The sequence below is a fragment of the Oratosquilla oratoria genome, chromosome 1 (assembly GCF_046742065.1).
Source record: "Oratosquilla oratoria isolate Oo_2021 chromosome 1, ASM4674206v1, whole genome shotgun sequence".
NCBI lineage: Eukaryota > Metazoa > Arthropoda > Malacostraca > Stomatopoda > Squillidae > Oratosquilla > Oratosquilla oratoria.
Window position 1 is genome coordinate 3,726,725 of NC_134777.1, and position 27,087 is coordinate 3,753,811.

A 27,087-nucleotide genomic window follows, 5' to 3' on the forward strand; every position below is an offset into this window, starting at 1 on the left:
CACCTTCTCCAAATCCAAGAGAGCCCAATAGATATCTTTAGCCTTTACCAAAAACTACTCAAATATCTTACGACAAAAATCTGACAAAACTAAACCAACCTACCTCAAAGATGATGTCTTGGTAAGCATGACAAAAGGTTGAGCCAAAAGGATTGGAGGTGTTGGTAGAAGAGGAGCGATTGAGAACTACAGGTCGTCCACGTGGTTTGACTCGCCAACTCAAATGGTCCCAAACAGTCACACTTCGAACCTGACAACAGATAAAATGAGATTAAAGCATAAAGAAATATCAAGATACATAATGCCCCTCTCACCCTTATAAGGGTGCATCAAAGCACATTCCCTCACCCCACAATTAAACAAAACCCATCTGCAATCCTTCCTACCTCACCTATGTACAACAGGATGTAAATAATAATAAAGCACATAGATCATAAAAAGCATACTCACCTAAACAATTGCATACATATATACATATACCAAGGCTTTTTCCCCCTTACAAGGGAGGTAGCCAAAAAGGAAAAGGCATAAAATCATTCCCACACATTCCATTCCTTAATACACTCCACACCCCTCCACCCTCCCTCTCATCTTAGTTTGTGTATATGTCATCTGATGTTAATTTAATCAGTGAGGTATCTAGGCATGGGGGAGAAAATTATATCTTTCATTTCCATCTCTACCATCCCTTTCAATAGGGACAGTATCTAAATCAAATTGTAATGATACTGAATTAATATCTATCTATATACCAAGACATTTGGGAATGGATACCAGGAGGAGATTGTATGAAGGGCTGATTGTGCCAACAGCACTGTATGGGGCAGAAACAGAATATATGAGAGGAAGAGTTTAAATGTGTTTGAGATGAAATGCCTGAGAAGTATGGTAGGGGTTACTAGGCCGGATAGAGTGAGAAACAAGGAGGTGAGGAGGAGGGCAGGGATAGAAAGGTAGTTGGGAGATAGGGTTGATGAAAGTCTAACGGGATGGTTAGGACACATGGAAAGAATGAGTGAAGATAGATTAGTAAAAGAGGTGTGGAAGGCAGACGTGGAAGGAGTAAACATGAGGGGGCAACAAGGATGAGATGGATAGAAGGGTATAAGGGGCATTGCAAAAGAGGGGTCTGTTGAGAAAAGAAGGAAGAAGACAGAAGATAGGGGCAAGTGGAGAATCATTGTGTGTGGATGATGCCGTGATGCATGGAAGGGAGTGGGGTGGGTGAAAGAGTATGTACAAATGATATTTTGAAGCAGCCTGAAAGGATTTTCCCTGTCTTCTTTTTTTCTGCATGAGGGGACAGAGAGTGGGGATCACGGATTAAATGAAGTGGCCTTGCTGTGGATGTGCTCTATCTTGTTGCATTGCTTCTGACCCAGGGCAGTGGGCAAGATGTGGGGATGACCCATCATCCAGGAGCTGCCAAGAAAAGAGGGTGAATTGGAGTGGAGTATGTGGGGATAAAATGGGTAGGAGTGGATCTATGCCTTCGACTTTGGCTACCTCCCTTGTGATATGATATGGTTTAACCTCTTCACTCTGGGGCACATCACACGTCTGGCAGCATTAGCTGCCCGACGTGCGATGTTGTGTCATAATAATTGCATTATAAAAAATAAAGTCAGTGCTCAATCGTTCGTTCTCTTTCACCCGTGTATTTTGATAACCATAGAAAATATGATGAAGCCAGTTTAGAGAGAATGGAGGTTACGTAGGTACAACTACAATAAATATAATCAAGATGCCGACATCGGCATCATTGAGTACCCACTTGCTCCTCATGCCGCCTACATAGGCGTCACCGTATGGAAGTGGTTAACGTCATAAATTCCTCCCATCGGAAGGCTAGGACGGTGCCCCTTACAGAGGACTTTGTAGTATGGAATTTAATGAACCATGCTCCTGGTTCAACTTCGCCGGTGGCAGGATTCAAACCACCATCACCTCGACCTTCGCCGCAAGTAACGACACCCTAACCCGCTCAGCCAGCAAGCTTCCCTTGTAAGGAGGAAAAAAGTCCTTGGTATATGTATGTATCTATTTTACCTAGTTATATTTACCTGGTTGCATTATACAGGAAGAGAGCTATGCTCGTAGTGACCCATCTTTGTATCTTTCAGCACCAAGTTTGTTCTTAAATTCTTGTATAGTTTTTGCACATGCTGTTACCTCATCCAATTTGTTCCAGATATCCACCACTCTGTGTAGGAAACTATTCTTTTTCAGATCTCTTCTATAACTATCCTTTTGAAGTTTCTTTTTCTGTTCTCTTGTTTTTCTCTTATCTCATTTCAATAAATCATCTCTGTTGAGGACTTCCATCCCTTTCATAATTCTGTAAATGGTCAGTAGATCTCTTTCTCTTCATTGTTCCAGGGTTGGTAGTTCCAGTTTGGACAATCTTTGTTTCTTATGTCAATTTAGAGAGTGTTGGTGCCATCTTTGTCATTGCCCTTTGAATTCTTTCTAATTTCTTTATATTCTTTTTAGTACTGGGTGTCCATAGTGTCACAGCATATGTATTTACCTAGTTGTATTTTATGGGAAGAGAGCTATGCTTGTGGTGACCCACTTTTGTATCTTTCAGCATCCAGTTTGATCTTAAATTCTTGTATAGTTTTTGCACTCACTGTTTCTTCATTCAGTTTGTTCCAGATATCTATCACTGTGTGGGAAGCTATTCTTTTTCAGATCTCTTCTGTAACTATCCTTTTTAAGTTTCTTTTCATGTCCTCTGGTTTTTCTTTTATCCCACTTTAATAAGTCATCTCTATCAAGGACTTCCAACCCTTTCATAATTCTGTATATGGTTAGCAGGTCTCCTCTTTCTCTTCTTTGTTCCAGGGTAGGTAGTTCGAGTTTATCCAATCTTTGTTTGTATGTGCCATCTTTGTCATTACTCTTTGAATTCTTTCTAATTTCTTTATGTTCTTTTTAGTACTAGGTGTCCATAGTGTTACAACGTACTTCAATTTTGGTCTTATCAATGTAACTAATATTTTCTTTACCATTTCTTCATCCCTGTAGTCAAAAGCCACTTTCACTGATCTTAATAAATTGAAAGTTTCTCCGAATAATTTGTTGACATGTTTGTCTGGTGTCATGTCATTGGTGATAATTACTCCAATCATTTCAATTTTTCTTAGTAGCTGTTTGTGTGGTACTTAGTCAAATGCCTTTTGTACATACATACATACATATACCAAGGCTTTTTCCCCCTTCCAAGGGAGGTAGCCAAAAAGGGAAAGGCATAAAAACACTCCCACCCATTTCATCCCTAAATACTCTCCACACCCCTCCCACCCTCCCTCTCATCTGAGCACCTCCTGAATGACGGGTCATCCCTGCACCCTGCCCACCGCCCTGGGTCAGAAGCAGTGTCGCAAGACACAGCACATCCACAGCAAGGCCGCTTCATTTAATCGGCGACCCCCCCTCTCCGTCCCCCCTTGCATATAAGGAGAGGACGGGGAGAAAATCCCTTCGGGCTGCGTCAAAAATTTACTCACACATACTACCCCACCCCCCACCCCCCCGCCCATTCCTCCTCATGCAATCACAACATCATCCATATACAACCATTCTCCACTCACCTCTGTCTTCCGTCCTCTCCCTTCCTTCCTCAACAGACATTCCCCTCTTCCCCAAAGCCCCCCTTCACCCCATCTATTAATCTCGAGTAAAAGAATGATTTTATGCCTTTTCCTTTTTGGCTACCTCCCTAGTAAGGGGGAAAGCCTTGGTATATGTATGTATGTAAAAGAATATTAAGTTTGTGGCACATGATCTTCTACATCTAAATCCAAATTGTTTTGGATTTAGTGTTTTGTTGTCCTCCAATTGTTTAATCCATTTACTTTTGATAACATTTTTGCATATTTTTGCTCTAGTACTGTGACTCATACAACAGTCAAAACTTTCTTCCCAGAAAGATCTGTGGCAGGTTCCAAGGAGCATTGCAAGCCAATGTGGAGCTGTGGGTTTTCCACTTAGTGAAAAGAGGAGCTGAGGAGAAGAGCTGGGGTGGAAAAGATGGCAGAGAGGGCTGATGAAAGAGTATTGAGATGGTTTGAACACATGAAAAGAATGAGTAATGAAAGATTAGTTAAAGTGGTGTGGAGGGCAGAGGTGGATGGAGTGAACTTGAGGGGACAACCAAGGATGAGATGGATGGATGGCGTGAAAGGGGCTTTGAGCAAGAGGGGAATGTCTGTTGAGTATGGAAAGGAAAAGGCAGGAAATAGGGGTGAGTGGACAATGGCCGTGTACAGATGATACTGTGTTGCAAGGATGGGAGGGAACAGGGGATGGGTAGCTTGTATGAATGATATTTTGAAGCAGCCTGAAGGAATTTCTTCCTGGCTTCTCTTTTTCTGCATGAGGGGATGGAGATGGGGGTCACTAATTAAATGAAGCAGCCTTGCTGTGGATGTGCAGTGGGTGGGATAAAGGGATGACCCATCATCCATCCACAAGTAGCTAAGATGAGAGGGAAGAAAGGGTGGTGGATGGGAGTGGATACATGCCTTTTTTGATTTGCTACCTCCCTTGTAAGGGAGGAAAAGTCTTAAGTATATAGATAGAAACTGGAAACAACAATTGACCGACTGATTGACCCCTAAACTTTCATCACATGGCAACCATGCCCCTTCATCCACTCAAGAACTTACAGAGCAGATGAAAATAAATCCCTTTGGCTCATGTCAATTTATTATCCATTTATAACCACTATCTACTCACAACTATCTCTTGCCCTCTCTCTTCCCTGCTCAAGAGATATTCTCCTTTCACCAAAATCCACATTTACCCCATCCATTGCGCCCTTCACAAACATTATAAATAAGAATAAGCTACCTTACTTTTTACTTCAGAAGTTTTCCTCACTTACAGTTATGGTGGTGGGAATATCAATAAGCTGTGTGGTTTCATCTGGCTGCCTTGGGACCGTGAGTGGCAGCTCAAACTCACATCGGTGGTACATGTTGAAATTATAGTGACCCGGGAAATTGGTGTGAAGCACAAACTTCTTTGCACACTGGGTCTTTGCATCAAAGAGAATGTCCTGTAATACAAGATCAACCATAAGGATGGCTCCTTTTTCAAATCTAGGCAGTGCCTGTAAAAACAAAATCTGCATTCACACAATCAGAATTATATCATTACAACATATGTAAAAACAGGGCTATCTATGGAAATGAATATCACATGAGATATTTAGGAAAAAGTTGTATTTACTTATATGTTTTTTCTTGATATAATCTAAAAATTAGACATGCATCATATGCAATAACTACATGAGAGGTGCTGAAAGTGAACAATTTAAATGAGAAGGTGAAAATTAAATACTGTTTATTGCTGTTCAGAATTCAAACAACAACAAACTATGCAAGGATATCAAGAGAGTTTGTACATGGTTTCAGTTGACTCGTCTACATCCCTCATAAGGAGGGAAACGCCTCTGGTATATAGATAGATTGTCTATCTATACACCAAGTGTTTTTCCCTCTTACAGGGGAGGTAGCTAAGTCAAAAGGCACTTAACCACTCTCACCCATTCCACTCCCATCCACCACCTTTTCCTCCTCATCTTAGCTCCTCATGGATGACAGGTCATCCTTGTATCCCAACCACTGCCCTGAGTCACAAGCAGTGCAGCAGAACAAGCACATCCACACCAAGGCCACTTCACTTATTAGCAACTACCCTTCTCTGTCCCCTTATGCAGAAAAAGAGAAGATTTGGAGAATTCCCTTCAGATTGCATTGAAATTTCATTCACACAACCACTCCCTACACCCAAGCACCATGACTCCTACCTTTCCTTGCACCACAATATTATCTACAAACAGCCATACTCCACTCAATCTGATCTCTCTTCCTTGCTCAACAGGCATTCCCCTCTTGCTCAGCTCCCCTTTCACCCCATCCATCCATCTCATCCTCAGTCATCCCCTCAAGTTCACTCCATCCACCTTTTACTAATTTTTCTTCACTTGTTCTTTCCATGTGTCCAAACCATTCCAATAATCAGTCCTTGTCCTCAAAAAATGCAGGCGAGCAAAAAAGTACTCGCCTAAATTTTCTCCATGACTGCTCAGCAAGCATTTTTTTCATATTGTTAGATTTGAATCACAACACACTAAACAGAGATGTCTTTTTTCTACATGTGAATATTACAGGAGACCTACCTGTCTCCTTAATAATAAGTGGGAGACAAGGTAGGCTTACTCAATGAATATACTGCAATGCTTGGCTTCATTCTGTGGTAAACATAGTCATTGAGGCACACGAAATTTGCACTTCAATTTTTCATACGTGCAAGTTTTTTTAGTGCTCCTCATTTCGAATCTAGGTACGTTATGGCATGGGCATGAAAATGCGTGCCTTAACCCATTCAACTCCGATGACAAGATGTCTTGTCATTTGGTCAAATAAAACAAAAAATCATAATAAAACAACAAAATGTTTGATGATCAAACAGCACCAGAAAAATATGATGTCATCAGTCCTCCTCGAGGAGGACTGATGACGTCATATTTTTCTGGTGCTGTTTGATCATCAAACATTTTGTTGTTTTATTATGATTTTTTGTTTTATTTGACCAAATGACAAGACATCTTGTCATCGGAGTTGAATGGGTTAAAAGACAAGTCCTGAATACTCTTTCATCAGCCCCATCTACCATCTCCTTTTCCACCCCTGCCCTCTTCCTCATTTCTCACTCTATCCAACCTTGTAAATCCTACCATACTTCTCAGACATTTCATCTTAAATACATTTAAACTTTTTCCTCTCTTAAATCCCAAGTCTGTCCCATACAATTATCAGCACAATCACACCTTCATATAATCTTCTCTTTGCATCCATTTCCAAATGCATATTTCTCATGACATTTTTAGTCTCCCAAGGCATTTACTCGCTTCTCTCAGTCTACAATTTACCTCCACCTCCACTTCTCCCTTTCCTGCCACATGTGACCCCGAACACCTAAAGCTATCTACTGCCTCCTTTAAGACTTACTTCCAACTCTCTGCCATCCTCTCCCTTGTAAATTAGATCCATTTTTACCCAAATTTACCTTCAACTTTCTCCTATCGCATACCTTCCCAAACTCCACTAACTCCCTAAATCACCCCCCTTTGACCCTGCCACAAGTAATGTCCTCAGTAAACAACAATTGGCTCACCTCTCACTTTTCTCCATTTTCTTTAACCATATCCAGTCCCCTACCCATTAACCTAACATTTACCTCCTGCACCACTAATCCATATACACATTGAGCAGCCATGGCAACATCACACATCTCTGATGGAGTCCCACCTTTACCTCAAATCATTTGTTCTCTTTAATTCCAATTCTAACACAAGTTCTTTTTTGTGAAAACTCTTAACTACTCTTTACACCTTTCCCCCAATCTCATATGTCTGCAAAACCTCTCACAGTGCCTTCCTGTCTACCTTGTCATAAGCCTTTTTCAAATCCATAAAGGCCCAAAAAACATCTATATCTTTTACTAAAGAATTCTCACATCTCTGCCTTACTACAAAAATCTGATCCACACATCCCCTACCTTTCCTAAACCCACATTATTCCTCACCAATTACTCCCTGTTCCTCTCTTAATCCTCTCAATTAAAACCCTTCCATAATCCTTCCCAACTACTCAACAAACGCATCCCTCTGAAACTACTACATTCACATTTGTCCTTTTTCCTTGTAAAATGAAACTATACAGGCATCCCTCCAGCACTCTACCCTCCCTTAGAGACACATTAAACAACCTCACTAGCCAGTCCACTATTACTGTACCTCCCTTCTTCAGACACTTTGCATGACACCCATCAAACCCAAGTGCATTACTTACTCTCATCATTTTCAAAACTACTTGCACCTTATCTTTTCTTATTTTTCCTCCATTTTCCTCTCCTATTAGTAATTTTCTTAGCGTTTCCTACATCCTCCCCTTACCCCATCCTCTTCCATTAACATCTGGCCATCTGTGCCTTTTACATTTCCTTCTCTACTTGAATCACCTCCCTTTCCTTTCTTTTTATTACTTTCAATATCATACATGATATTAAACAAGTCTTTTGGTACTGATTTGATTCAATTTAACTTAATGTCACTAACTCCACTCTCAGAGAAGGGTAGGATGGTGTCTCCTTACAGACAACTTTTTGGAGCAAGGAATTTCATGTGGTATGCCCTTACAATGAAGTTACTTGGTACTCAGGGTTTGAACTGCCTCCACTCCCAACATCTGCCACAAGTAGTCTATCCTTACCTATTCAGCCAGCCAGCATCCCACAGAAATTCTTAATTGACAAAAGTATACAGAGAAGGCTTATAACTGGGTAGACAGGAAGGCATTGTGTATTGGAGATATATGGAATAGGGCAAAGTTGTTACAGGTGGTCAAAAGCTTTTGTTAGGGATAGAAATGGTGAAAGTGAGTGGTTAAGGTGAAGGTGGAGCTGCATCAGGGCTGCATTATATTGCCATGGCTGTTTAAAATGTACATGGAAGGGATAGTATGGGAGATAAAGGCAAGGGTGATGGGCAGAGGATTGGAGATACAGAGAATGGAGACTAGTGGGAGGTGAGCCAGTTGTTGTCTGTTGAAGACACTGTGCTTGTTGCTGTGTCAGATGATTTAAGGTAGTTAGTGACTGAGTTTGGAAAAGTATTTGATAGAAGGAACTAAAGAGTAAATGTAGGTAAAAGCAAGGTGTAGCAGGGAATGGAGGAGAGGTTGGAGGTAAACAGTAGAGTGAGGAAAGCAAGTAAATGTCTTGGGGGAATTAAAAGTATCATGAGAAATAGGTATCTGGCAATGGATGCAAAGAGATTATATGATGGAGCGGTTGTGCCTATGACACTATATTGGAACGAAGACTTTGACTTTATGGGAGGCACATGGGAGAAATTAAATGTGTTTCAGATGAAGTGTTTTATGAAGTATTGTGGGGTTTATGAGGATGCACAGAGTGAGAATTGAGGTGTGGAGGAGTGTGGGGGGTGGAAAGGAAGCTAGCAGAGAGAGAGCTGATGAAAGAATACTGGGATAGTTTAGGAACAAGGAAAAAATGAATGAGGAGAGACAAGCAAAGTGTGTAGAAGGCAGAGTTGAATGGAGTGAATTGAGGGAGGAAGACCAAGAATGGGATGGATTTATTGAGGTGAAGGGGGCTTTGAAGAAAGGGGAATGCCTCCTGAGCAGGTAAGGGAGAAGGGAAGAGATAGGTGTGAGTGGAGAATGGCTGTAGACTATAAATTTATGTAGTCCAAAGGAATTTTTCATTTTTTCTATTTTTAAACGAGGAGGGAGAGTTGCCATGTAAATGAAGCAGTAGGGCTAGAGTCCTGCTGTGGATGTACTATGTCTTGCTGCACCGTTTTTATTTGACCCAGGCGGTAGGGGACAGGAATGACCTTTCATCTATGAGGAGCTAAGATTGATGGGAGTGAGATGGGTGGGGCTGGCTGGCTACCTACAAAAATATCAATTGGGTAATATATGACAATGTCTAAGTTATGGAATTCACCTGCTAAAAGAAAATGTTTTGGTCAAGTAATGAAGTTTTTAAGCAGCATTCACCGGGGACCGAGTCTCAATTTTTTTTTTTTAAATAGCCATTCAATTCTTGAAGTCTAGTTCTTCTATGTAGCTAATATTCTAGGAACTTCAAGAACAAATATTGATCACTTCTAAGATCTACCATCCCTCCTTTCTAAAGTCCTTGAATCTCTTCTTTTACCATTTACCAAGGATGTTTACCTTTTTACTACTTTTACAATTCCACCTGTTTAGTGCAATATTGTCCCCAAAGATAGAAGGAACTGGTATCACCAATACAAAAATAATCTGCTATGATCCTACACCTAATAAACCTAAATATCTTAATAACAAATCAAGCAAAGAGCTATCTACCAACAAAGGTCTCTTCCCTTTATAAGGGAGGGAAAGAACATTACTTCTCATGAACTCACAGAAAATTAGACACAGGACATATAAATGGAAAATACATTTCATATCACACCCTCTTGAATATGCTAATTTAATTTCACATAAGAGTCTTACCACTCCTAAAGTAAAATAATTGAAGAAGTAGTCAGAACGCGTTGTTGCTTTGCGCGCGTGTGCGTTGTGAATCTTCATCTTGTCTTCTGACTTAAAAAACACACGGGAAGGAGCTCCTAAAGCCCCAGCCACCTCCTGGCAAGAGGCACCAAACATGACGACTTGGGTGAAGGTCTTCCGAGAATCCAGTTGTCTAGAACGACCTGTAACAGAGCAGAAAAATTCACACAAACAACTTAAAACATACTTCTTCTGAGAAACATGGAACTGTCAATCAATTAACAACCTTGTATTTCTTTTGCAGTAAACCTAAGACCCCTGAACATCTAGCTATGATCACATCACTATGGCCCATTGGTTACTGAAATAAGACACTAAGCAGTGTTGCCTAAAATGGATGGGTCCTGGGCATTGTAAGATAATGTGTTTTCAGTGTGATTCACCATGGTCTTGGATTACGTACTGGACTCATGATCATCAGCTATTTCACTCCCCAAAGAGAGCTCAGAGCTCATATATGACACCCCCCCTCCCAAATCCCCACCCATGAAGTTGGAGTAATGACTCACAGTGCAGCGATACTGAAATTACTTCAGGCTTGGGCAGGATTTGAACCCAGACCGCTGTAATGGCAGCCACAAACGCTACCACTGCACCATAAAGTGTGTGTTTGACAAGTATGGTGGGGGTTACAAGGATGGATAGTGTGAGAAATGAGGAGGTGAGGAGGAGAGTGAGGGTAGAAAGAGAGCTGGTAGATAGGGCTGATGAAAGAATGCTGGAATGGTTTGGGCACATGGAAAGAGTGAGGAAATACTACCACAAAGAGTGTGGAAGGCAGCAGTGGATGGACTGAACTTGAGGGGAACACCAAGAATGAGATGGATGGATGAGGGAAAGGAGGCCTTGAATATGGGGAGTGTCTGTTAAGCAAGGAAGGGAGAAAGCAAGAGACAAGTGTAAATGGAAAATGGTTGTGAAGAGACTATAAATTGATGTGACCTGAAGGGATTTATCCCCATTTTCTCTATTTTTGCATGGGGGGATGAAGTGGGAGGGTCACCATGTAAATAAAATGGTGGGGACCTGCCATGGATGTGCTATATCTCACTGTGTTGCTTCTGACCTGGGCAGTGGGCATGGATGGATGACCCTTCATCCACAAGGAGTTAAGAGGGGGGGGGGCAAATGGGTGTTTGATGAGAGTGGGGATGAATGAGGAATGGATGCATGGCTTACTTGAATACTGTACCTCCCTTATAAGGGGTAAGAAGCCTCGTGGTATATAGACAGTTGATAAAATATAGTGATGAATGCAAAGAGGAGACTGTATGAAGGACTGTACCTACGACATCATATGGGCAGAGACTTGGAATTTAAAAGAGATAGAAAAGAGACATTTAAAATGTGTTATGAAATGTTTAAAAAGTATAGAGATCACAAGGACACACAATTTGAAATGAGGTGAGGTGGAGAGCAGGGATGGAAAGGGAGTGAGAGGGTAGAGCTGATCAAAGAATACTGGGATGGTTTAAGCAAGTGAAGAAAGACTAACAAAAAGAGTGTGGAATGTAGAGGTGGATAGAGTGACTATGGGGAAGACAGAGAATGGGGTGAATGGACAGGGTGGATAGGGATTTGGGTGAAGGGGGATTGTCTGTTGAACAGGAAAGGGCAAAGGATTGGTGTCAGCAGGGAGTGTTTATGAATGGATGATAAGTTGATACAGCCTGAAGGGATTTCCTTTTGTTTTCTCCAATTATTCATGAATAGTGGCACTTTTTTCCAGGAGGTGCCAAGATGGGAGGGAGGAAGGAGGGTGGAGGGGAGTGGAATATATAGGAAATGAAATGGGTGGGAGTGGTTTCTATGCCTTTTTCTTTTTGGCTACCCCCTGTGTAGGGGGAAAAAGCCTTTAGTATATGTATGTATGTATTCATGAATAAACAATGAAGGTGGGTCACCCTGTAATGAACCAGTGGAAGTAAACCAGTAAATTGCCTATTGACAGTGGGAGGAAGAGAAGATGGGTCAAAGAATATGGGGAGGAGGTATGATGGAATAGGAAGAGAAGTAAAAATGGCAATATTACAGGTAGAAGGAAGAAGGGGAGGAAAAGGGTGAAGAAAAGAAGAAGAAGGAAGGGGAAAGATGGGGGATAAAGAAGAGGAAGAGGAAATGAGGAAAGGGGAGAATGAATGGGTGGAAGAAGGAAAGGAAGGAGGAAAGTGAGGAGCAGGGGGAAGGGAGAAGAAAGAAGGAGACGGAAGGGGAGGAGGGAATGGAATAGGAAAGGGTGGAGGAAAGGAAGGAAGGGAAGAGTAAGAGAAGAAGGGGTGAGGGGAGAGAAGAAAGAGGGAAGGAGGACAAAGAGGGAGAGGATATGAGAAAGTGGAAATGGAGAGCAAGAAGGATAAGAGAGAAAGTGAAAGGAAAACAGGAGAGGGGAAAAGCAGCACAGAGGGAAGGATCATGAGAGTGTGGAAGAAAATGGGGAGGAGAATAACAGAGTGAAGAATAAGGATAGATGGATGGATGGGGTAAAGATAGAGGAGAAGAATGAGAGGCACCTGATTTATCTTGCATCTGAATAAAAACATCTAACATATGTCACAACAGAATTTATGTATAAAACCAGTGCACTGAAAGAATTCAAAATTTGCCACTCACCATCATCAGTAAAGAGGTTAAGTCTAAGCCCTTTAGTTTTTCCTCCTTCCCTGATGACCGAGAGCGATTCGAGGTAGACCAGGTTGTGAACACATGACGGTGGTAATGGGGGCGCTCTGGTCTCGTTCATATCAGATCCACTGTAGATGAGCATTCGGGAAACTACTGGAGATGCTCCACTCGGAAACTGTATCGAGCTTAATCCCAAACTCAAACTGGGCTGAAATGAAAACAGATTTCATATATATCTCAGACATCTTAAAAATGAAATAAGAATAATAATGTGGGTGGGAGATAAAGGGAACACGGGCTGAGGGAAATACTTTTATTCATTACTAGTTTCACCAGAGTGGCTTCTTCAGAAGAATAGTGTTCGAAGTCAAGCTGGTCAATATATACATGACAAAAAGGGAACATGACAATGTGTCTGGTTGGCCCCCCACTCAACATCATCTGCGGGTGTGACGAGTTGTCGCAGCGAGTGGACAAAATATCCGCTTGTTGGTCGTCATGTGGCTGATCTGTCCATCTGGATCATGGGCTTTGTGTATTTTGTCCAAGATGACAAAGCATGCTGCTGCTTAAGCCCATATCAAATCCCTGTTTTTTGTACTTATAAGCAGGTAAAATCAACCAAGTCCACAGACACCTGGATGATTTACTCCCATATTACTCTCGCTTAATTTCTATTGTAGAAACTTTGCTGTTAAGAAAAATATATATGTATATATATATATATATATATATATATATATTGAAACAGCAAAGTTTTACCTGCTTGTAAGTGCAAAAAAATGGGGATTGGCAGTGGACAAGATACAAAGATGACCCGTTATCCAGGAGGTGCCAAGATAAGAGGGAGGGTGGAGGGGAGCAGAGTGTATTGGGGATGGAATGGGTGGGAATGGTTTTTATGCCTTTGTGTTTTAGCTACCTTCCTTATAAGGGGAAAAAAGCCTTAGTATAAGTATGTATGTACATATATTTTTTTTAGTTTAATTTTATATACATACATATACCAAGGCTTTTTCCCCCTTACAAGGAGGGTGGAGGGGAGTGGAGCGTATTGGGGATGGAATGGGTGGGAATGGTTTTTATGCCTTTGTTTTTTGGCTACCTCCCTTGTAAGGGGGAAAAAGCCTTGGTATATGTATGTATGTATGTACATATATTTTTTTTTGTTTAAGTTTATATACATACATATACCAAGGCTTTTTCCCCCTTACAAGGGAGGTAGCCAAAAGGAAAAGGCATAAAATCATTCCCACCCATTCCATCCCTGAATACACTCCACATCCCTCCACCCTCCCTCTTATCTTAGCACCTCCTGGATGACGGGTCATCCCTGCACCTTGTCCACTGCCCTAGGTCAGAAGCAGTGTCACAAGACACAGCACATCCACAGCAAGGCTGCTTCATTAAATCGGCGACGCCCCCTCTCCGTCCCCCCATCTATAAAAGGAGAGGATGGGGAGAAATCCCTTCGGGCTGCGTCAAATTTTGCCCATCCCCCCGCCCATTCCACCTCATGCATCACAACATCATCCATATACAACCATTCTCCATTCACCCCTGTCTTCTGTTCTCTCCCGTCCTTCCTCAACAGACATTCCCCTCTTCCCCAAAGCCCCCTTCACCCCATCCATCCACCTCATCCTAGGACGTCCCTTCATGTTCACTCCCTCCACATCTGCCTTCCATACTTCTTTTACTAGTCTTTCTTCACTCATTCTTTCCATGTTTCCAAACCATCCTAATACTCTTTCATCAACCCTATCTCCCAACTCCCTTTCCACCCCTGTTCTCCTCATCACCTCCTCTTTTCTCACTCTATCTAGCCTAGTAACCCCCATCATACTTCTTAGACACCTCATCTCAAACACATTCAAACTCCTTCTCTCTTCCTCTCTTATGTTCCATGTTTCTGCCCCATACAGTGCTATTGGCACAATCACTCCTTCATACAGTCTCCTCTTAGCATCCATTCCCAAATGTCTATTCCTCATTACACTTTTTAATCCACCAAGGCATTTACTCGCTTCTCTCAAACTATATTCTACCTCCACCTTTTCCTGCCACATTTACACAGAAGTATCTAAAACTATCCACTTCCTCCAGTCGCTCTCCCTTTATGCTCACTTCCAGTCTACTGCCACTTTCACCCCTCATACATCTCATCACTTTACATTTACCCACATTTATCTTCAGCTTTCATCTATCACACACTCTCCCAAACTCTGTCACCAACTTCCTCAATCCCTCCTCCGATCCTGCCACAAGCGCAGTGTCGTCCGCCAACAACAGCTGGCTCAACTCCCACTTTTCTCCATTTTCTTTAACCATCTCCAATCCCTGACCCACTACCCTTGCATTTACCTCTCGCACTACCCCATCCATGTTATATAAGAAATGCAAAAATAAAATGAAAAATTAATATAATTTGCTCTAACATTTACTTGAACTTGTGCTGTTATTTTAAAAGCATCGGCATTGGCAAAATATTGCCGATGCTGATTCTCTTTCTAAAAAAATGCCAACTCTTGCTGATGCCAATTCACCAAAAAAGTGCCAATTCTTGCCAATACCAATTAATTGGCACACCCCTAATTTTAGGTAGCTTTGGGGATATCATGAAATTTATGATTAACCTTTTCAATATGGGTCAAATTCTTGTGAGCAGCATCAACTGCCTGATGCACGATGATTTGATGATGCATCACAAATCTCAGGTTACAAAATATAAAGTTACAGTTGTATTACTCATTCTCTTTCACTCTGAATATTAATAACCACAGAACATATGATCAAGCCAGTTCACAGAATATGAGGGTCACTCAGCTACAACATGATGGATGATGATGATGATGATGATGATGATGATGATGATGATATCATTATTATCATTATTATCAACGTCACACACTCCCCCCTATCTGGACGCTAGGACGGTGCCCCTCACAGAGGGCTTTGTAGTGTGGAATTTAATGAACCATGCCCTTGGTTCCACTTCGCCGGTGGCAGGATTTCAAACCGCCCTCTCCTCGACCTTCGCCACAAGTAACGACGCCCTAACCCATTCAGCCTGCTAGCTACAATATAATACATATAATCAAGATGCCAACACTGGCATCCCCTTATACCCACTTGTGCATCATGACACCTATGTAGGCATCATTGTATGGAAGGAATATCTCATTTAACCCAATCATCACAAGGATTTGGATGCTCACTGGCCAAGCAGATTAGAGCAGGGTCCAATGTGATGGTAAGTTGAGCCTTGCTGCCAGCAAATCAGACCAATGACAAGGTTAACTTCCACACTACAAAATTCTCTGTATGGGGCACCATCCTAGCCTCCTGATAAGGGGAATTCACAATGTTAATCTGAATCACAAAGCTACAAAGCCCTCTGTGAGGGGCACCATCCTAGACTCCTGATAGGGGGGGGGGGGGTGACATTAAACCATATCATCATCATCAATCTGAATCACCATAAGGATAATCTGTAGAGCATTTTGGCTAATATCAGACAACTATTTAGCTTAGGGATTGTCAACATAGGTGAGGAGCTTACACTAAGAGGCACATTGCTGTAGCCATCATCATCTCTGCCCCTACATGTCTGGACTACTGGGGCAAATAACAATCACTACTAGAAATTGGAGAGAAATGTGGGATTTGAGCACACAAATAACCAAATGTGAGACCCAACACACTTCCAACTATGCCACCAGCACAGTGAAAGGCTTAACATCCTTTCATGAATAGTATTAGAAGCCAAATCCTATGTAAATACGTGCCTGTGCTAAATTTGGTTAAATTCACAGATGCTTCATTTCTAGGCAAACCCTGATGAAAACTAATTTCAACTTCCTTTATCTATCATTACACTATTTTCTCCCTTGTCTTAATAATGCTGCTGCATAATCTTTCTTCATGATTTATGATTTTTAAAACCATTCACAATTAAAAGCCAATCAAACTTGTTGAAAAAAGTATACATACATACACCAAGTTTTTTTTCTTCTTATAGAGGGAGATAGCCAAAGTCAAAAAGCATAATTTCACTCCCACTCACCACCCCTTCCCTCCCCTCATCTTGGCTCTACCTGGATGACAGATCATCCCTGCATCTCATCCATCGCCCTAGGTCAGAAGCAATGCAGCAAGACACAGCACATCCACAGCAAGGCCACTTCACACAATAGGTGACCTTCCTCCCTTTCTGTCCCCTCATGCAGAAATAGAGAAGACAGGGAGAAATCCCTTTGGGCTGTGTCAAAATATTCACACATAAACACTTCCTAACCCTCCTACTCCCCCGCTTTTCATGCATCACAGTATCATCCATACGCAGCCATTTTCCACTCCGACCCATATTCTGCCTTCCCCCTCCCTCCTCCACAGACAACACCCCTTTCACCCCATTCATCCATCTCATCCTCAGTTGCCCTCTCATGTTCACTCCCTCCACCTCTCCCTTCCACACCACTTCTACTAATCTTTCTTCACTCACTCTTTCCATGTGTCTAAACCATACCAATACTATTTCATCAACTCTATTTTCCATTTCCCCCTCCACCACCACTCTCCTCCTCATTTTTCACTCTATTCAACCTTATAACCCCTACCATACTTCTTAGACATTTCATCTCAAACACATTTAAAATCTTCATCTCTTATGCTCCATGTCTCTGCCCCATATAGTACTGTCGGCACAATCATCCCTTCATACAATCTCCTCTAAGCACCCATTCCCAAATGTCTATGTCTCATTATACTTTTTAATTTCCCAAGGCACTTACTTGCTTCTCCCAATCTACAATCTACCTCCACCTCCACTCCTCCCTTTCCCGCCACATGTGACCCCAAATTGAAATAATAATACCAAAAATAATTCTACACATCTCCACAAAATTGATATACAGTGCATTCACAATAACCTTGAAAGTTATCAAAATATCATGAAAACATGTTACCAAAAAATAATCAATGATTTAGATTTATCATAAAAACACTGATAATATCAAATCCCTGATAAATTATGTCACTAAATAGGTCATATTTATGCTATTCTGTAAAGTGGAAGTGGTTTTTATGCCTTTGTTTTTTGGCTACCTCCCTTGTAAGGGGGAAAAAGCCTTTGATATATGCATGTACATATGTAAAGCTGGAAACATAATTCAGAATACATATTAATATAGAATTTCAAAAGAAGGGGCTGTTTAGTTAAGCAGAAATGTAATCCAATAACTCAAACAACAAAAGTTAAATGTTATGACCCTCTTACCTGATACTTTGGATCCACAGGGAAGAAAAATGAAAGTCCTGGAAAATTGATAACCAATGTCTGTTTCTCTGAATCATAGATACCTGGATGAGTGGCACCAAAGGAGTGGTCAATTTGTTCTATACTTGGAATCACCTCCGGAGAGTTGAAGGGAAGGCCACTGTGTAGAAAAAATTAAAGTGATCTGATAAATTAACATTGATTTTTTTTTCCTACAATTCAGTCCAGTCTAAAGAAAAGTTTGATATGACAATATCATCCAGTTCACCACATACGTGATACTCACCCAGAGGTAAACACTGATAAAACACATACTATCTATTACATTTGGTTTCTCTTACCAGAAACCTGTATCCCTAACCACTTCAGTACAACTCAAATTCTTGTGCGCAGCATCAGCTGCCATATGTAATGTGCATCACACTACTCACACTATAAAATATAAAGATACTGCTGTATTACTTGTTCTCTTTTACTCCAAGTGATAATTAACATAGAAAACATGATCACAGAATCTGGGGATAACTCGTGTACAACTACAAAAAATATACATAATCAAGATGCCAATGCCAGCATCCTTATGTACCCACTCACACGCCATGATGCCTACGTAGGCGTCATCGTACCGAAGTAGTTAAGGTAGCTGACAAAAGTACCCAGGTTCTCCCATAGATCTTTCAGAAACGAAGTGTTATACTGTTGTTTAGTGCATTTATGCAAGGCAACAGAGTACTTTAGTCCAAGATTTCAGTGTGAGGTAAACATCTTGGGAATATGGTGTCAAGAGCCAGTGTTGGGTAGGAAATGCCATTTAAAAGCCAGCACTGCCTGGGAACACAGAGCTTCTCTCTGTCTGAGCAGATGGGTTTGTCGATTACACCATGATCGTCTCTACTGACCACTCGCACATCTCCCTTCACTGGGCCCTGCCAGTCCAGGAATGTGTACTGCTGCAGGATCCTACTCACTGCACCATGTTGAGTAGGGAGCATAACTGAAAAGCTGGCAATGCCCAGGAATCAAACCTGGGACCTCCCACTGCCAGGCAGGTGTGCTTACTGATTGCACCATAGTCACTTCTAGCCAGAAATTTTTTGAACAGTCACTCCCATGACATGCAAGATTGGCACTACCGTGCCCATCTGAGGCCACCACCTAGCACTATCACAGTATAAGGACAGAACTGTCTTAACAACTGACACCAAATAATCAAGATGCAATCACCACACAGAAGAGAGAACATATCATTTAACACTGTCCTGAACTCACTCACTCTTGAGAGCTGTGAGTTTCACAAGATCTTTCCATTGAATGACCTATAAGTTAAACCAGGATGTGGGTCTTATACAAGAGAGGACAAGGAACAATGGATTGTGGGTTACTGTTTTGTGGGTGCGCCAAGCAAAAAGTTTCGAGATCTTTTGTAAGGGACAAAAGGTAGGGAGGTGCTTAGAGTGAACTCTTTAAATGAAAAGGAAAAGGAGAAGGAGTACAAGAAGAAGCTGAAGGATGAGTGGGAGGGAGTGAAGGATAGAATGGAGCTAGGTGTGGAGGAGGAATGGGGATGGTTCAAGGAGGGAGTCACAAAGTGTGCAAAGATGGTGTGTGGAACAAGAAGGATGGGAGGAAATAGAAGGAAGGGTAGTGAATGGTGGGATGAGGAAACAAAGAAGGTTGTAGAAGAGAAGAAGCAAGCTTTCACAGATTGGTTACAAAATAGGACGAGTGAGTCATATGAGAGGTACAAAGAAAAGAAAAGAGAAGTAAAGCAAAAGGTAAAGTAGGCAAAGAGGAGAGCAGATGTGAAATGGGGTAAGAGTATGACAGAAAATTTTGAAAGTAATAAAAAGATGTTTTGGAAATAAATTAAGAGAGGAAGAGGAGGCGAATCAAGTAGAGAAGAAAAGGCTTTTATGGATCTGGAAAAGGCTTACGATAGGGTAGACAGAAAGGCACTGTGGGAGGTTATGCAGATATATGGGATAGGAGGAAAGCTTCTAGGAGCTGTCAAGAGTTTTCATGAGAGTAGTAGAGCTTGTGTCAGGATTAGAAATGGAGAGAGTGAGTGGTTTGAGGTAAAGGTGGGACTTCGTCAAGGATACGTTATGTCGCCCTGGCTGTTCAACTTATATACATGGATGGGGTAGTGCGAGAGGTAAATGCAAGGGTAATGGGTCAGGGATTGGAGATGATTAAAGAAAATGGAGAAAAGTGGGAGGTGAGCCAGCTGTTGTTTGCGGACGACACTGCGCTTGTGGCAGGATCGGAGGAGGGATTGAGGAAGTTGGTGACAGAGTTTGGGAGAGTATGTGATAGAAGAAAGCTAAAGATAAATGTGGGTAAAAGTAAGGTGATGAGATGCACAAGGGGTGAAAGTGGCAGTAGACTGGAAGTGAGCATTAAGGGAGAGCAACTGGAGGAAGTGGATAGTTTTAGGTACTTGGGTGCAAATGTGGCAGGAAAAGGTGGAGTGAAGGTGGAGGTAGAATGTAGATTGAGAGAAGCGAGTAAATGCCTTGGTGGATTGAAGAGTGTAATAAGGAATAGACATTTGGGAATGGATGCTAAGAGGAGACTGTATGAAGGAGTGATTGTGCCAACAGCACTGTATGGGGCAGAAACATGGAACATAAGAGAGGAAGAGAGAAGGAGTTTGAATGTGTTTGAGATGAGGTGTCTGAGAAGTATGATGGGGGTTACTAGGCTGGATAGAGTGAGAAATGAGGAGGTGAGGAGGAGAACGGGGGTGGAAAGATGAAAGAGTATTAGGATGGTTTGGACATATGGAAAGAATGAGTGAAGAAACACTAGTAAAAGAGGTATGGAAGGCAGATGTGGAGGGAGTGAACATGAGGGGACATCTTAGGATGAGGTGGATGGATGGGGTGAAGGGGGCTTTGGGGAAGAGGGGAATGTCTGTTGAGGAAGGACGGGAGAGGACAGAAGACAGGGGTGAATGGAGAATGGTTGTATATGGATGATGTTGTGATCCATGAGGTGGAATGGGCAGGGGGATGGGGGGTGAGGTAGTATGTGTGAGCAAAATTTGACGCAGCCCGAAGGGATTTCTCCCCGTCTTTTCCTTTTATGCATGGGGGGATGGAGAGGGGGGGTCGCCGATTTAATGAAGCGGCCTTGCTGTGGATGTGCTGTGTCTTGCAACACTGCTTCTGACCCAGGGCAGTGGACAGGGTGCAGGGATGACCCATCATCCAGGAGGTGCTAAGATAAGAGGGAGGGTGGAGGGGTGTGGAGTGTATTCAGGGATGGAATGGGTGGGAATGATTTTATGCCTTTCCTTTTTGGCTACCTCCCTTGTAAGGGGGAAAAAGCCTTGGTATGTGTATGTATGTATGTGTATATGATCAATAAGGGTAACTTGAGTAATGTTGTTATTATTCACAAGGCACAGCTTAAAGCAGTAGCTCTCAACCTTTTTTTCTCTTTTACTGAATGAGAAATATAGAAGGGAGTAGAACCAAAATGGTGAAGGTGAAAAGGAGAGCAAATGTAAATTGTGGTAACTGTTTGACAAAGAATTTTGAAAAGAATGAAATGAAAAGAGTGATGGGGATGAGTCAATTAGAGAGAAAAAAGTACAAGGTGGAGATAGACAGATGGTGATAGAAGTGAAAGCAGTATGGGAAATTTAGGTAATTTCAAGAATCTGTTGAATGTGGATAAGGTTAGGGAAGGTTCAACTATAGCTGTGGGATATGCCAGGAAAATGAGTGATGGGAGAGGAGAATGACTTGATTATAGGAAAAGATACTAAGCAAAGAGTATTGAGTGGGATAAAAGCTGGGTTGGATGGGTGCCACATGAAACATCTGGTGAAGGGAGGCACAGTTAAAATGGACTGAATTGTAAGCATGTTTAATATGTACCTTGAGGGGAGAAGTGTGCAAGTGGATAGTACAATGAATATAATTCCATTATGCATAGGAAAAAGGGACAAATATGAATGTGGTAGTTTTAAGTGTAGTTGGTAGTGTATGGGAGGTTGTTAACTGAGACAATTAGGGAAGGAACTATGGGATTAATAGAGGAAGGCAAATATATAAATCAAATGTTCATAGTGAGACATATTTTTGAGAAGTTTTTGACAAGGAGTATAGAAGTCTTTGGGCCTTTCATGGATTTGGAGCAGACATATGGCAGGGTTGACAGAGAGGCATGATGGGATGTATTGAAGATGCATCAGAAAGAGGGGAATCAGTTGAGGTAGTCAAAAGTCAATTATGAAGAGAAGAGCTTGTGCAAGGGTAGGGAATAGTGAGAAAGAGTGGTCTGAGGTAAGGTCAACATGGTTGTTCAACATTTTATGGATGGGGCAGTAAGAGAGGTAAATCTGCGGGTGCTAAACAGAGGTTTGCAACTCATGAGAGAAGAGGAAAGTGTGAAGTGAGCCAGCTGCTGTTTGCAGATGACACTGTTCTTATAAGTGAGTTGAAGGATAGACTGAATCAGTTCATGAGTTTAGGAGGGTATGTGAGAGGAAGCTGAAAATAAATATGGGCAAAAGAAAAGGAGATGAGATATACATGAAGTGAGGATGGCAGTAGGTTAGAGAGAGAGAGAGAGAGAGAGAGAGAGAGAGAGAGAGAGAGAGAGAGAGAGAGAGAGAGAGAGAGAGAGAGAGAGAGAGAGAGAGAGAGAGAGAGAGAGAGAGAGAGAGAGAGAGAGAGAGAGAGAGAGAGAGAGAGAGAGAGAAAGAGAGAAGGAGAGAGAGAGAGAGAGAGAGAGAGAGAGAGAGAGAGAGAGAGAGAGAGAGAGAGAGAGAGAGAGAGAGAGAGAGAGAGAGAGAGAGAGAAGAGAGAGAGAGAAGAGAGAGAGAGAGAGAGAGAGATATAGAGAGAGAGAGGAGAGAGAGAGAGAGAGAGTAAGAGAGAGAGAGAGAGAGAGAGAGAGAGAGAGAGAGAGAGAGAGAGAGAGAGAGAGAGAGAGAGAGAGAGAGAGAGAGAGAGAGAGAGAGAGGAGAGAGAGAGAGAGAGAGAGAGAGAGAGAGAGAGAGAGAGAGAGAGAGAGAGAGAGAGAGAGAGAGAGAATCTTATGAAAAAATAATCATACACTTACCAATACTTAAGCTTAACAGCTTTCATACAAGAAACTTCAATAATTTTGAGTCTTTGGGAAACAGGGTCAAATATAAGCTGAATTCCATCCTGGGAGAGGTTCAGAGTCAAGTCGGTTTCTAGAGGCGCCTGGGGGAATTGTAAAGTAAATTATGAGTTAGTCATAAATCCAACATTATGATGCCTCATCCTCCTTAAACATTGTAACATACTAAACAAATTTTCTCCTAACTCTACACCACTACATAAGTTTTATTTTATCAACTCAAGATTTTCTTCCAGAATTAAGGCACCAGAACAGTCTCAAATGACCTCTTCAACCTGTACTGTAGGATTTTGTTTTGGTTAGAATGAATATATTTCACAGTTCTAAGATCTCTCTAAAATATAAAGTTTTACTGTATTCATATATGTCAGAATGGAGGTAAAAATTAAATCATGATCACTATTTACCCCTTCACTGTATATCACTTGCACACCACGAATGGTCCCAATCTGGTGCTGAACTATGGCAACAGCCTGGCTGAAGTGCATACCTGCAAAGGAAAGATAAGTCTAAATATGTCTATTTTCCCTGTGTTTTCCATTTCTGTTGAATTACCTTGCTCTATTCAACACCAAAAAGCTACAAAAATTTACACGTCATATCAAAAGACACACCATGTGAAGATGGGCCCTTTATTAATACAACATTCTGCTTGTTACAGCTTTATCAAGTGTCCGTACATAGTCATGGTACACATATCTGAGAATGAATAGAAATACATATATCTGGGGGAATGGGGAGAGGTCATTGGAGCCTAGGGAAGGTTAAGGAGAGGGAATAATTTACTGTGTGTTGTTTGTTCAATGTCAGTGATCAAGGGAAAGATACGTGTACCACAACTTTGTACTTGATAAAGTTGTATTAAGCAAAATGTCTTACTAATAAAGCCTGACTTGTCCTCACATGGTGTTTCTTTTGATAGACTTGTAAGTAATTGCCAATTACATACACATTTATACATGTCTCTTACTGTCTTACACTGGAGTGATGGCTGCAAGTTAAACAGAGGCAATATTTAAAAGGCTACAGTGACACCCCTATGAAACAGACATGCAGCAATCCATTATATTTGGAGACTAATCTGCTTTCACAGTGCTAAACTATTTTTTAGCATCATCCTTTTCTTAAATATCTCCTTTACCATACCTAGGACTACAACTTTTCCTTTATGCCATATACCCAAATCACAAACCAAGTATTCCTTAACAGACTACCAATTCTACACTTCACCAGATTCCCTCATAAATAAATCCAGCAGAGAAATCAATCCCAAAACAAATAAGAACTGGAAGGATAGTAAGAGGTGGGATGATGAAGTGAAGAAGATTGATGAGAAGCAAGCAAAGTAGGACAAGAGAAGCACATGCGAGGTACAAAGGAAAAAGAAGAGAAGCATAACATAAGATCAAGAAGACATAAAGGAGAGATGTAAAATGGGGGAGGAGTATGACAGAACATTTTGAAAGTAATAAAAATATGTTTTGGAAGGAAGTTAAGTGAGGAAGAGAAGGAGAGTCAAGTAGAGAAGAAAAGGTAAAAGGCACAGATGGACAGATGTTAACAGAAGAGGAGGCAGTAAGGGGAATATGGGCAGAGTATTTTAGAGAGCTGTTAAATATGGAAGATTGGGAGGGATTGGTGGTAGTAATGGTAGGCTGTAAGAAAATGAATATGATGGGAGGGGAAAATGGAGGACAATTAAGAAAAGATGAGGTGTAATTACTTTTAAGACTTATGAGAGCAGGTAAGGCACCTGCACTAGATGGGTGTCATGCGGAATATCTGAAGAAAGGAGGTACAGTAATGGACTGGCTAGTGAGGCTGTTTAATGTGTGTCAAAGAGAGGGTAGAGTGTTAGAGTACTGGAAGAGTGCCTGTATAGCTCTCCTTGACAAGGGAAAAGGGGACAAATGATTGTAGTAGTTTTAATGGGATGAGTTTGTTGAGTGTAGTTGGGAAGGCTAATGGGAAGGTCTTCATTGAGAGGAATAGGAGAGGAACACAGGGAGTATCTATTTAGGAAAGGTAGGGGTTGTGTGGATCAGATTTTTGTGGTAAGGCAGAAATGTGAGAATGCTTTAGGAAAAGGTAAGGGTGTTTTTTGGGCCTTTACGGATTTGGAAAAGGCTTATGACAGGGTAGACAGGAAGGCACTGTGGGAGGTATTACAGATTTGTGGGACTGGGGGATAGCTGGTAAAGGTAGTAAAAAGTTATTATGAGAGTAGTAGAACACATGTTAGAATTGGATATGGAGACAACAAGTGGTTTCAGGTAAAGGCAGGGCTGTGTCAAGGATTTGTGATGTCACCATGTGTACATGGATGGGGTGGTGTGGGAGATAAATGCTAGAGTAATGGGTAGACTGGAGATGGTTAAAGAGAATGGAGAAAGTGGAAGGTGAGCCAATTGTTGTTTGCTGATGACACTGTGCTTGTGATGAGAGGGGATATTAACCTATTCAATAAGAGTCAAATATTTGTTTGGACATTAGGTTGCCTGATGTATGATAATGCATCACAATATGTGATGCATATAATTACAGCTGTTATATTCATTTTCTTTCACCTTGAATATTTATAACCACAGAAAACACAAGCATGTTCACACAATACAGGGGTCACTCGGCTATAACTACAAAATAAATATACAGATTGACCTCTCATTAACGGACATTAATTACCTGTGTTTGCAGTGTTTTTGGTGCTGTGCAATCACTATGCCACCCAAAAACCACTCCAAATCAATGGATTATTCACACCAATGGACACCGTTACCCCCCTTTTAGTCCGTTAATGAGAGGTAGTACTGTAATCAGGACGTTGATGTTGGCATCTTCATATACCCACTCACACCTCATGACGTCTACATAGGCAGTTGGGAATAGACGCAAAAAGAAGATTATATGAATGGATGATTGTGCCAAAGACAATGTACGAGGATGAGAGAATTTTAAATGCGTCTGGAAAGATGCAGAGTGTGGGGTGATCTAATAGAGGTGTTCAAGTGGATCAAAGGCTTTAACAAGGGTGATGCAAACAAGGTCATCATATTAAAACAATAGGGCAGGACTCGCAGTAATAGTTCTAAACTGGATAAATTTAGATTTAAGAAGGACATAGGCAAGAATTGGTTTACTAATAGGGTGGTCGATGAATGGAATAAACTTAGTAACCATGTAATAAGCGCTGAAACTATCAGTTGCTTTAAGAAACAATTAGACAACTTTATGGATGGGGATGACAGGTGGTGATGGATACGGAGCTGCCTAGTGTAGGCCTTATGGTCTCTTGCAGTCTCCTTCATTCTTATGTAGATGAAGGGGTTAGTAAATGAGGTGTGGAAGGCAGAGGTGGGAGTGAACATGAGGGGGCAACCAAATATGAGATGGAAGATGGGGTAAAAGGGGCATTGGGAAAGAGGTGAATGTCTGTTGAGCAAGGAAGGGAGACGGTAAAAGAGAGGGTTGAGTGGAGAAAGGCTGTGTATAAATGATACTGTGATGCAAGGATGGGAGGGGGCAGGGGATAGGGGAGGTAGGGAGTGGCTATGTATGATATTTTGACACAGCTAGAAGGGATCTCTCCCTGTCTTCTCTACTTTTTACTTGAGGAGGCAGAGAAGGGGGGTCACCAATTAAGTATTTACCTAGTTGTACCTAGTTGTAATATACAGGTGGAGAGCTATGCTCGTGGTGACCCGTCTTTGTATCTCTCCACATCAAGTTTTATCTTAAATCTTGTATAGTGTTTGCACATACTGTTTTGTTGTCTAATTTGTTCCATGTATTTATTGCTCTGTGTGGGAAACTGTTCCTTTTCAAAAAAAAATTATAACTATCCTTTTTCAATTTTTTTCCGTGAAGTGACTTTGCTGTGGATGCAATGTCTTGCTTCACTGCTTCTGACCCAGAGCAATGGGTGGA

The 27,087-nt window shown here is 41.5% G+C and overlaps 1 protein-coding gene across 1 annotated transcript in view; it reads right to left on the reverse strand.

Annotated features, from left to right (window-relative positions):
• The window catches only part of LOC143031860 (PHAF1 protein CG7083), a 36,520-nt gene that overhangs the window by 6,534 nt on the left and 2,899 nt on the right, over positions 1-27,087 (reverse strand). The window contains exons 2-8 of the mRNA XM_076196213.1: positions 23,571-23,653; positions 23,119-23,246; positions 18,043-18,202; positions 12,753-12,972; positions 10,083-10,285; positions 4,892-5,065; positions 104-250 (exon numbers count right to left, since the gene is read on the reverse strand). Coding sequence (XP_076052328.1) covers positions 104-250; positions 4,892-5,065; positions 10,083-10,285; positions 12,753-12,972; positions 18,043-18,202; positions 23,119-23,246; positions 23,571-23,653 — 1,115 coding nt within the window. The remainder of the gene's footprint in view (positions 1-103; positions 251-4,891; positions 5,066-10,082; positions 10,286-12,752; positions 12,973-18,042; positions 18,203-23,118; positions 23,247-23,570; positions 23,654-27,087) is intronic.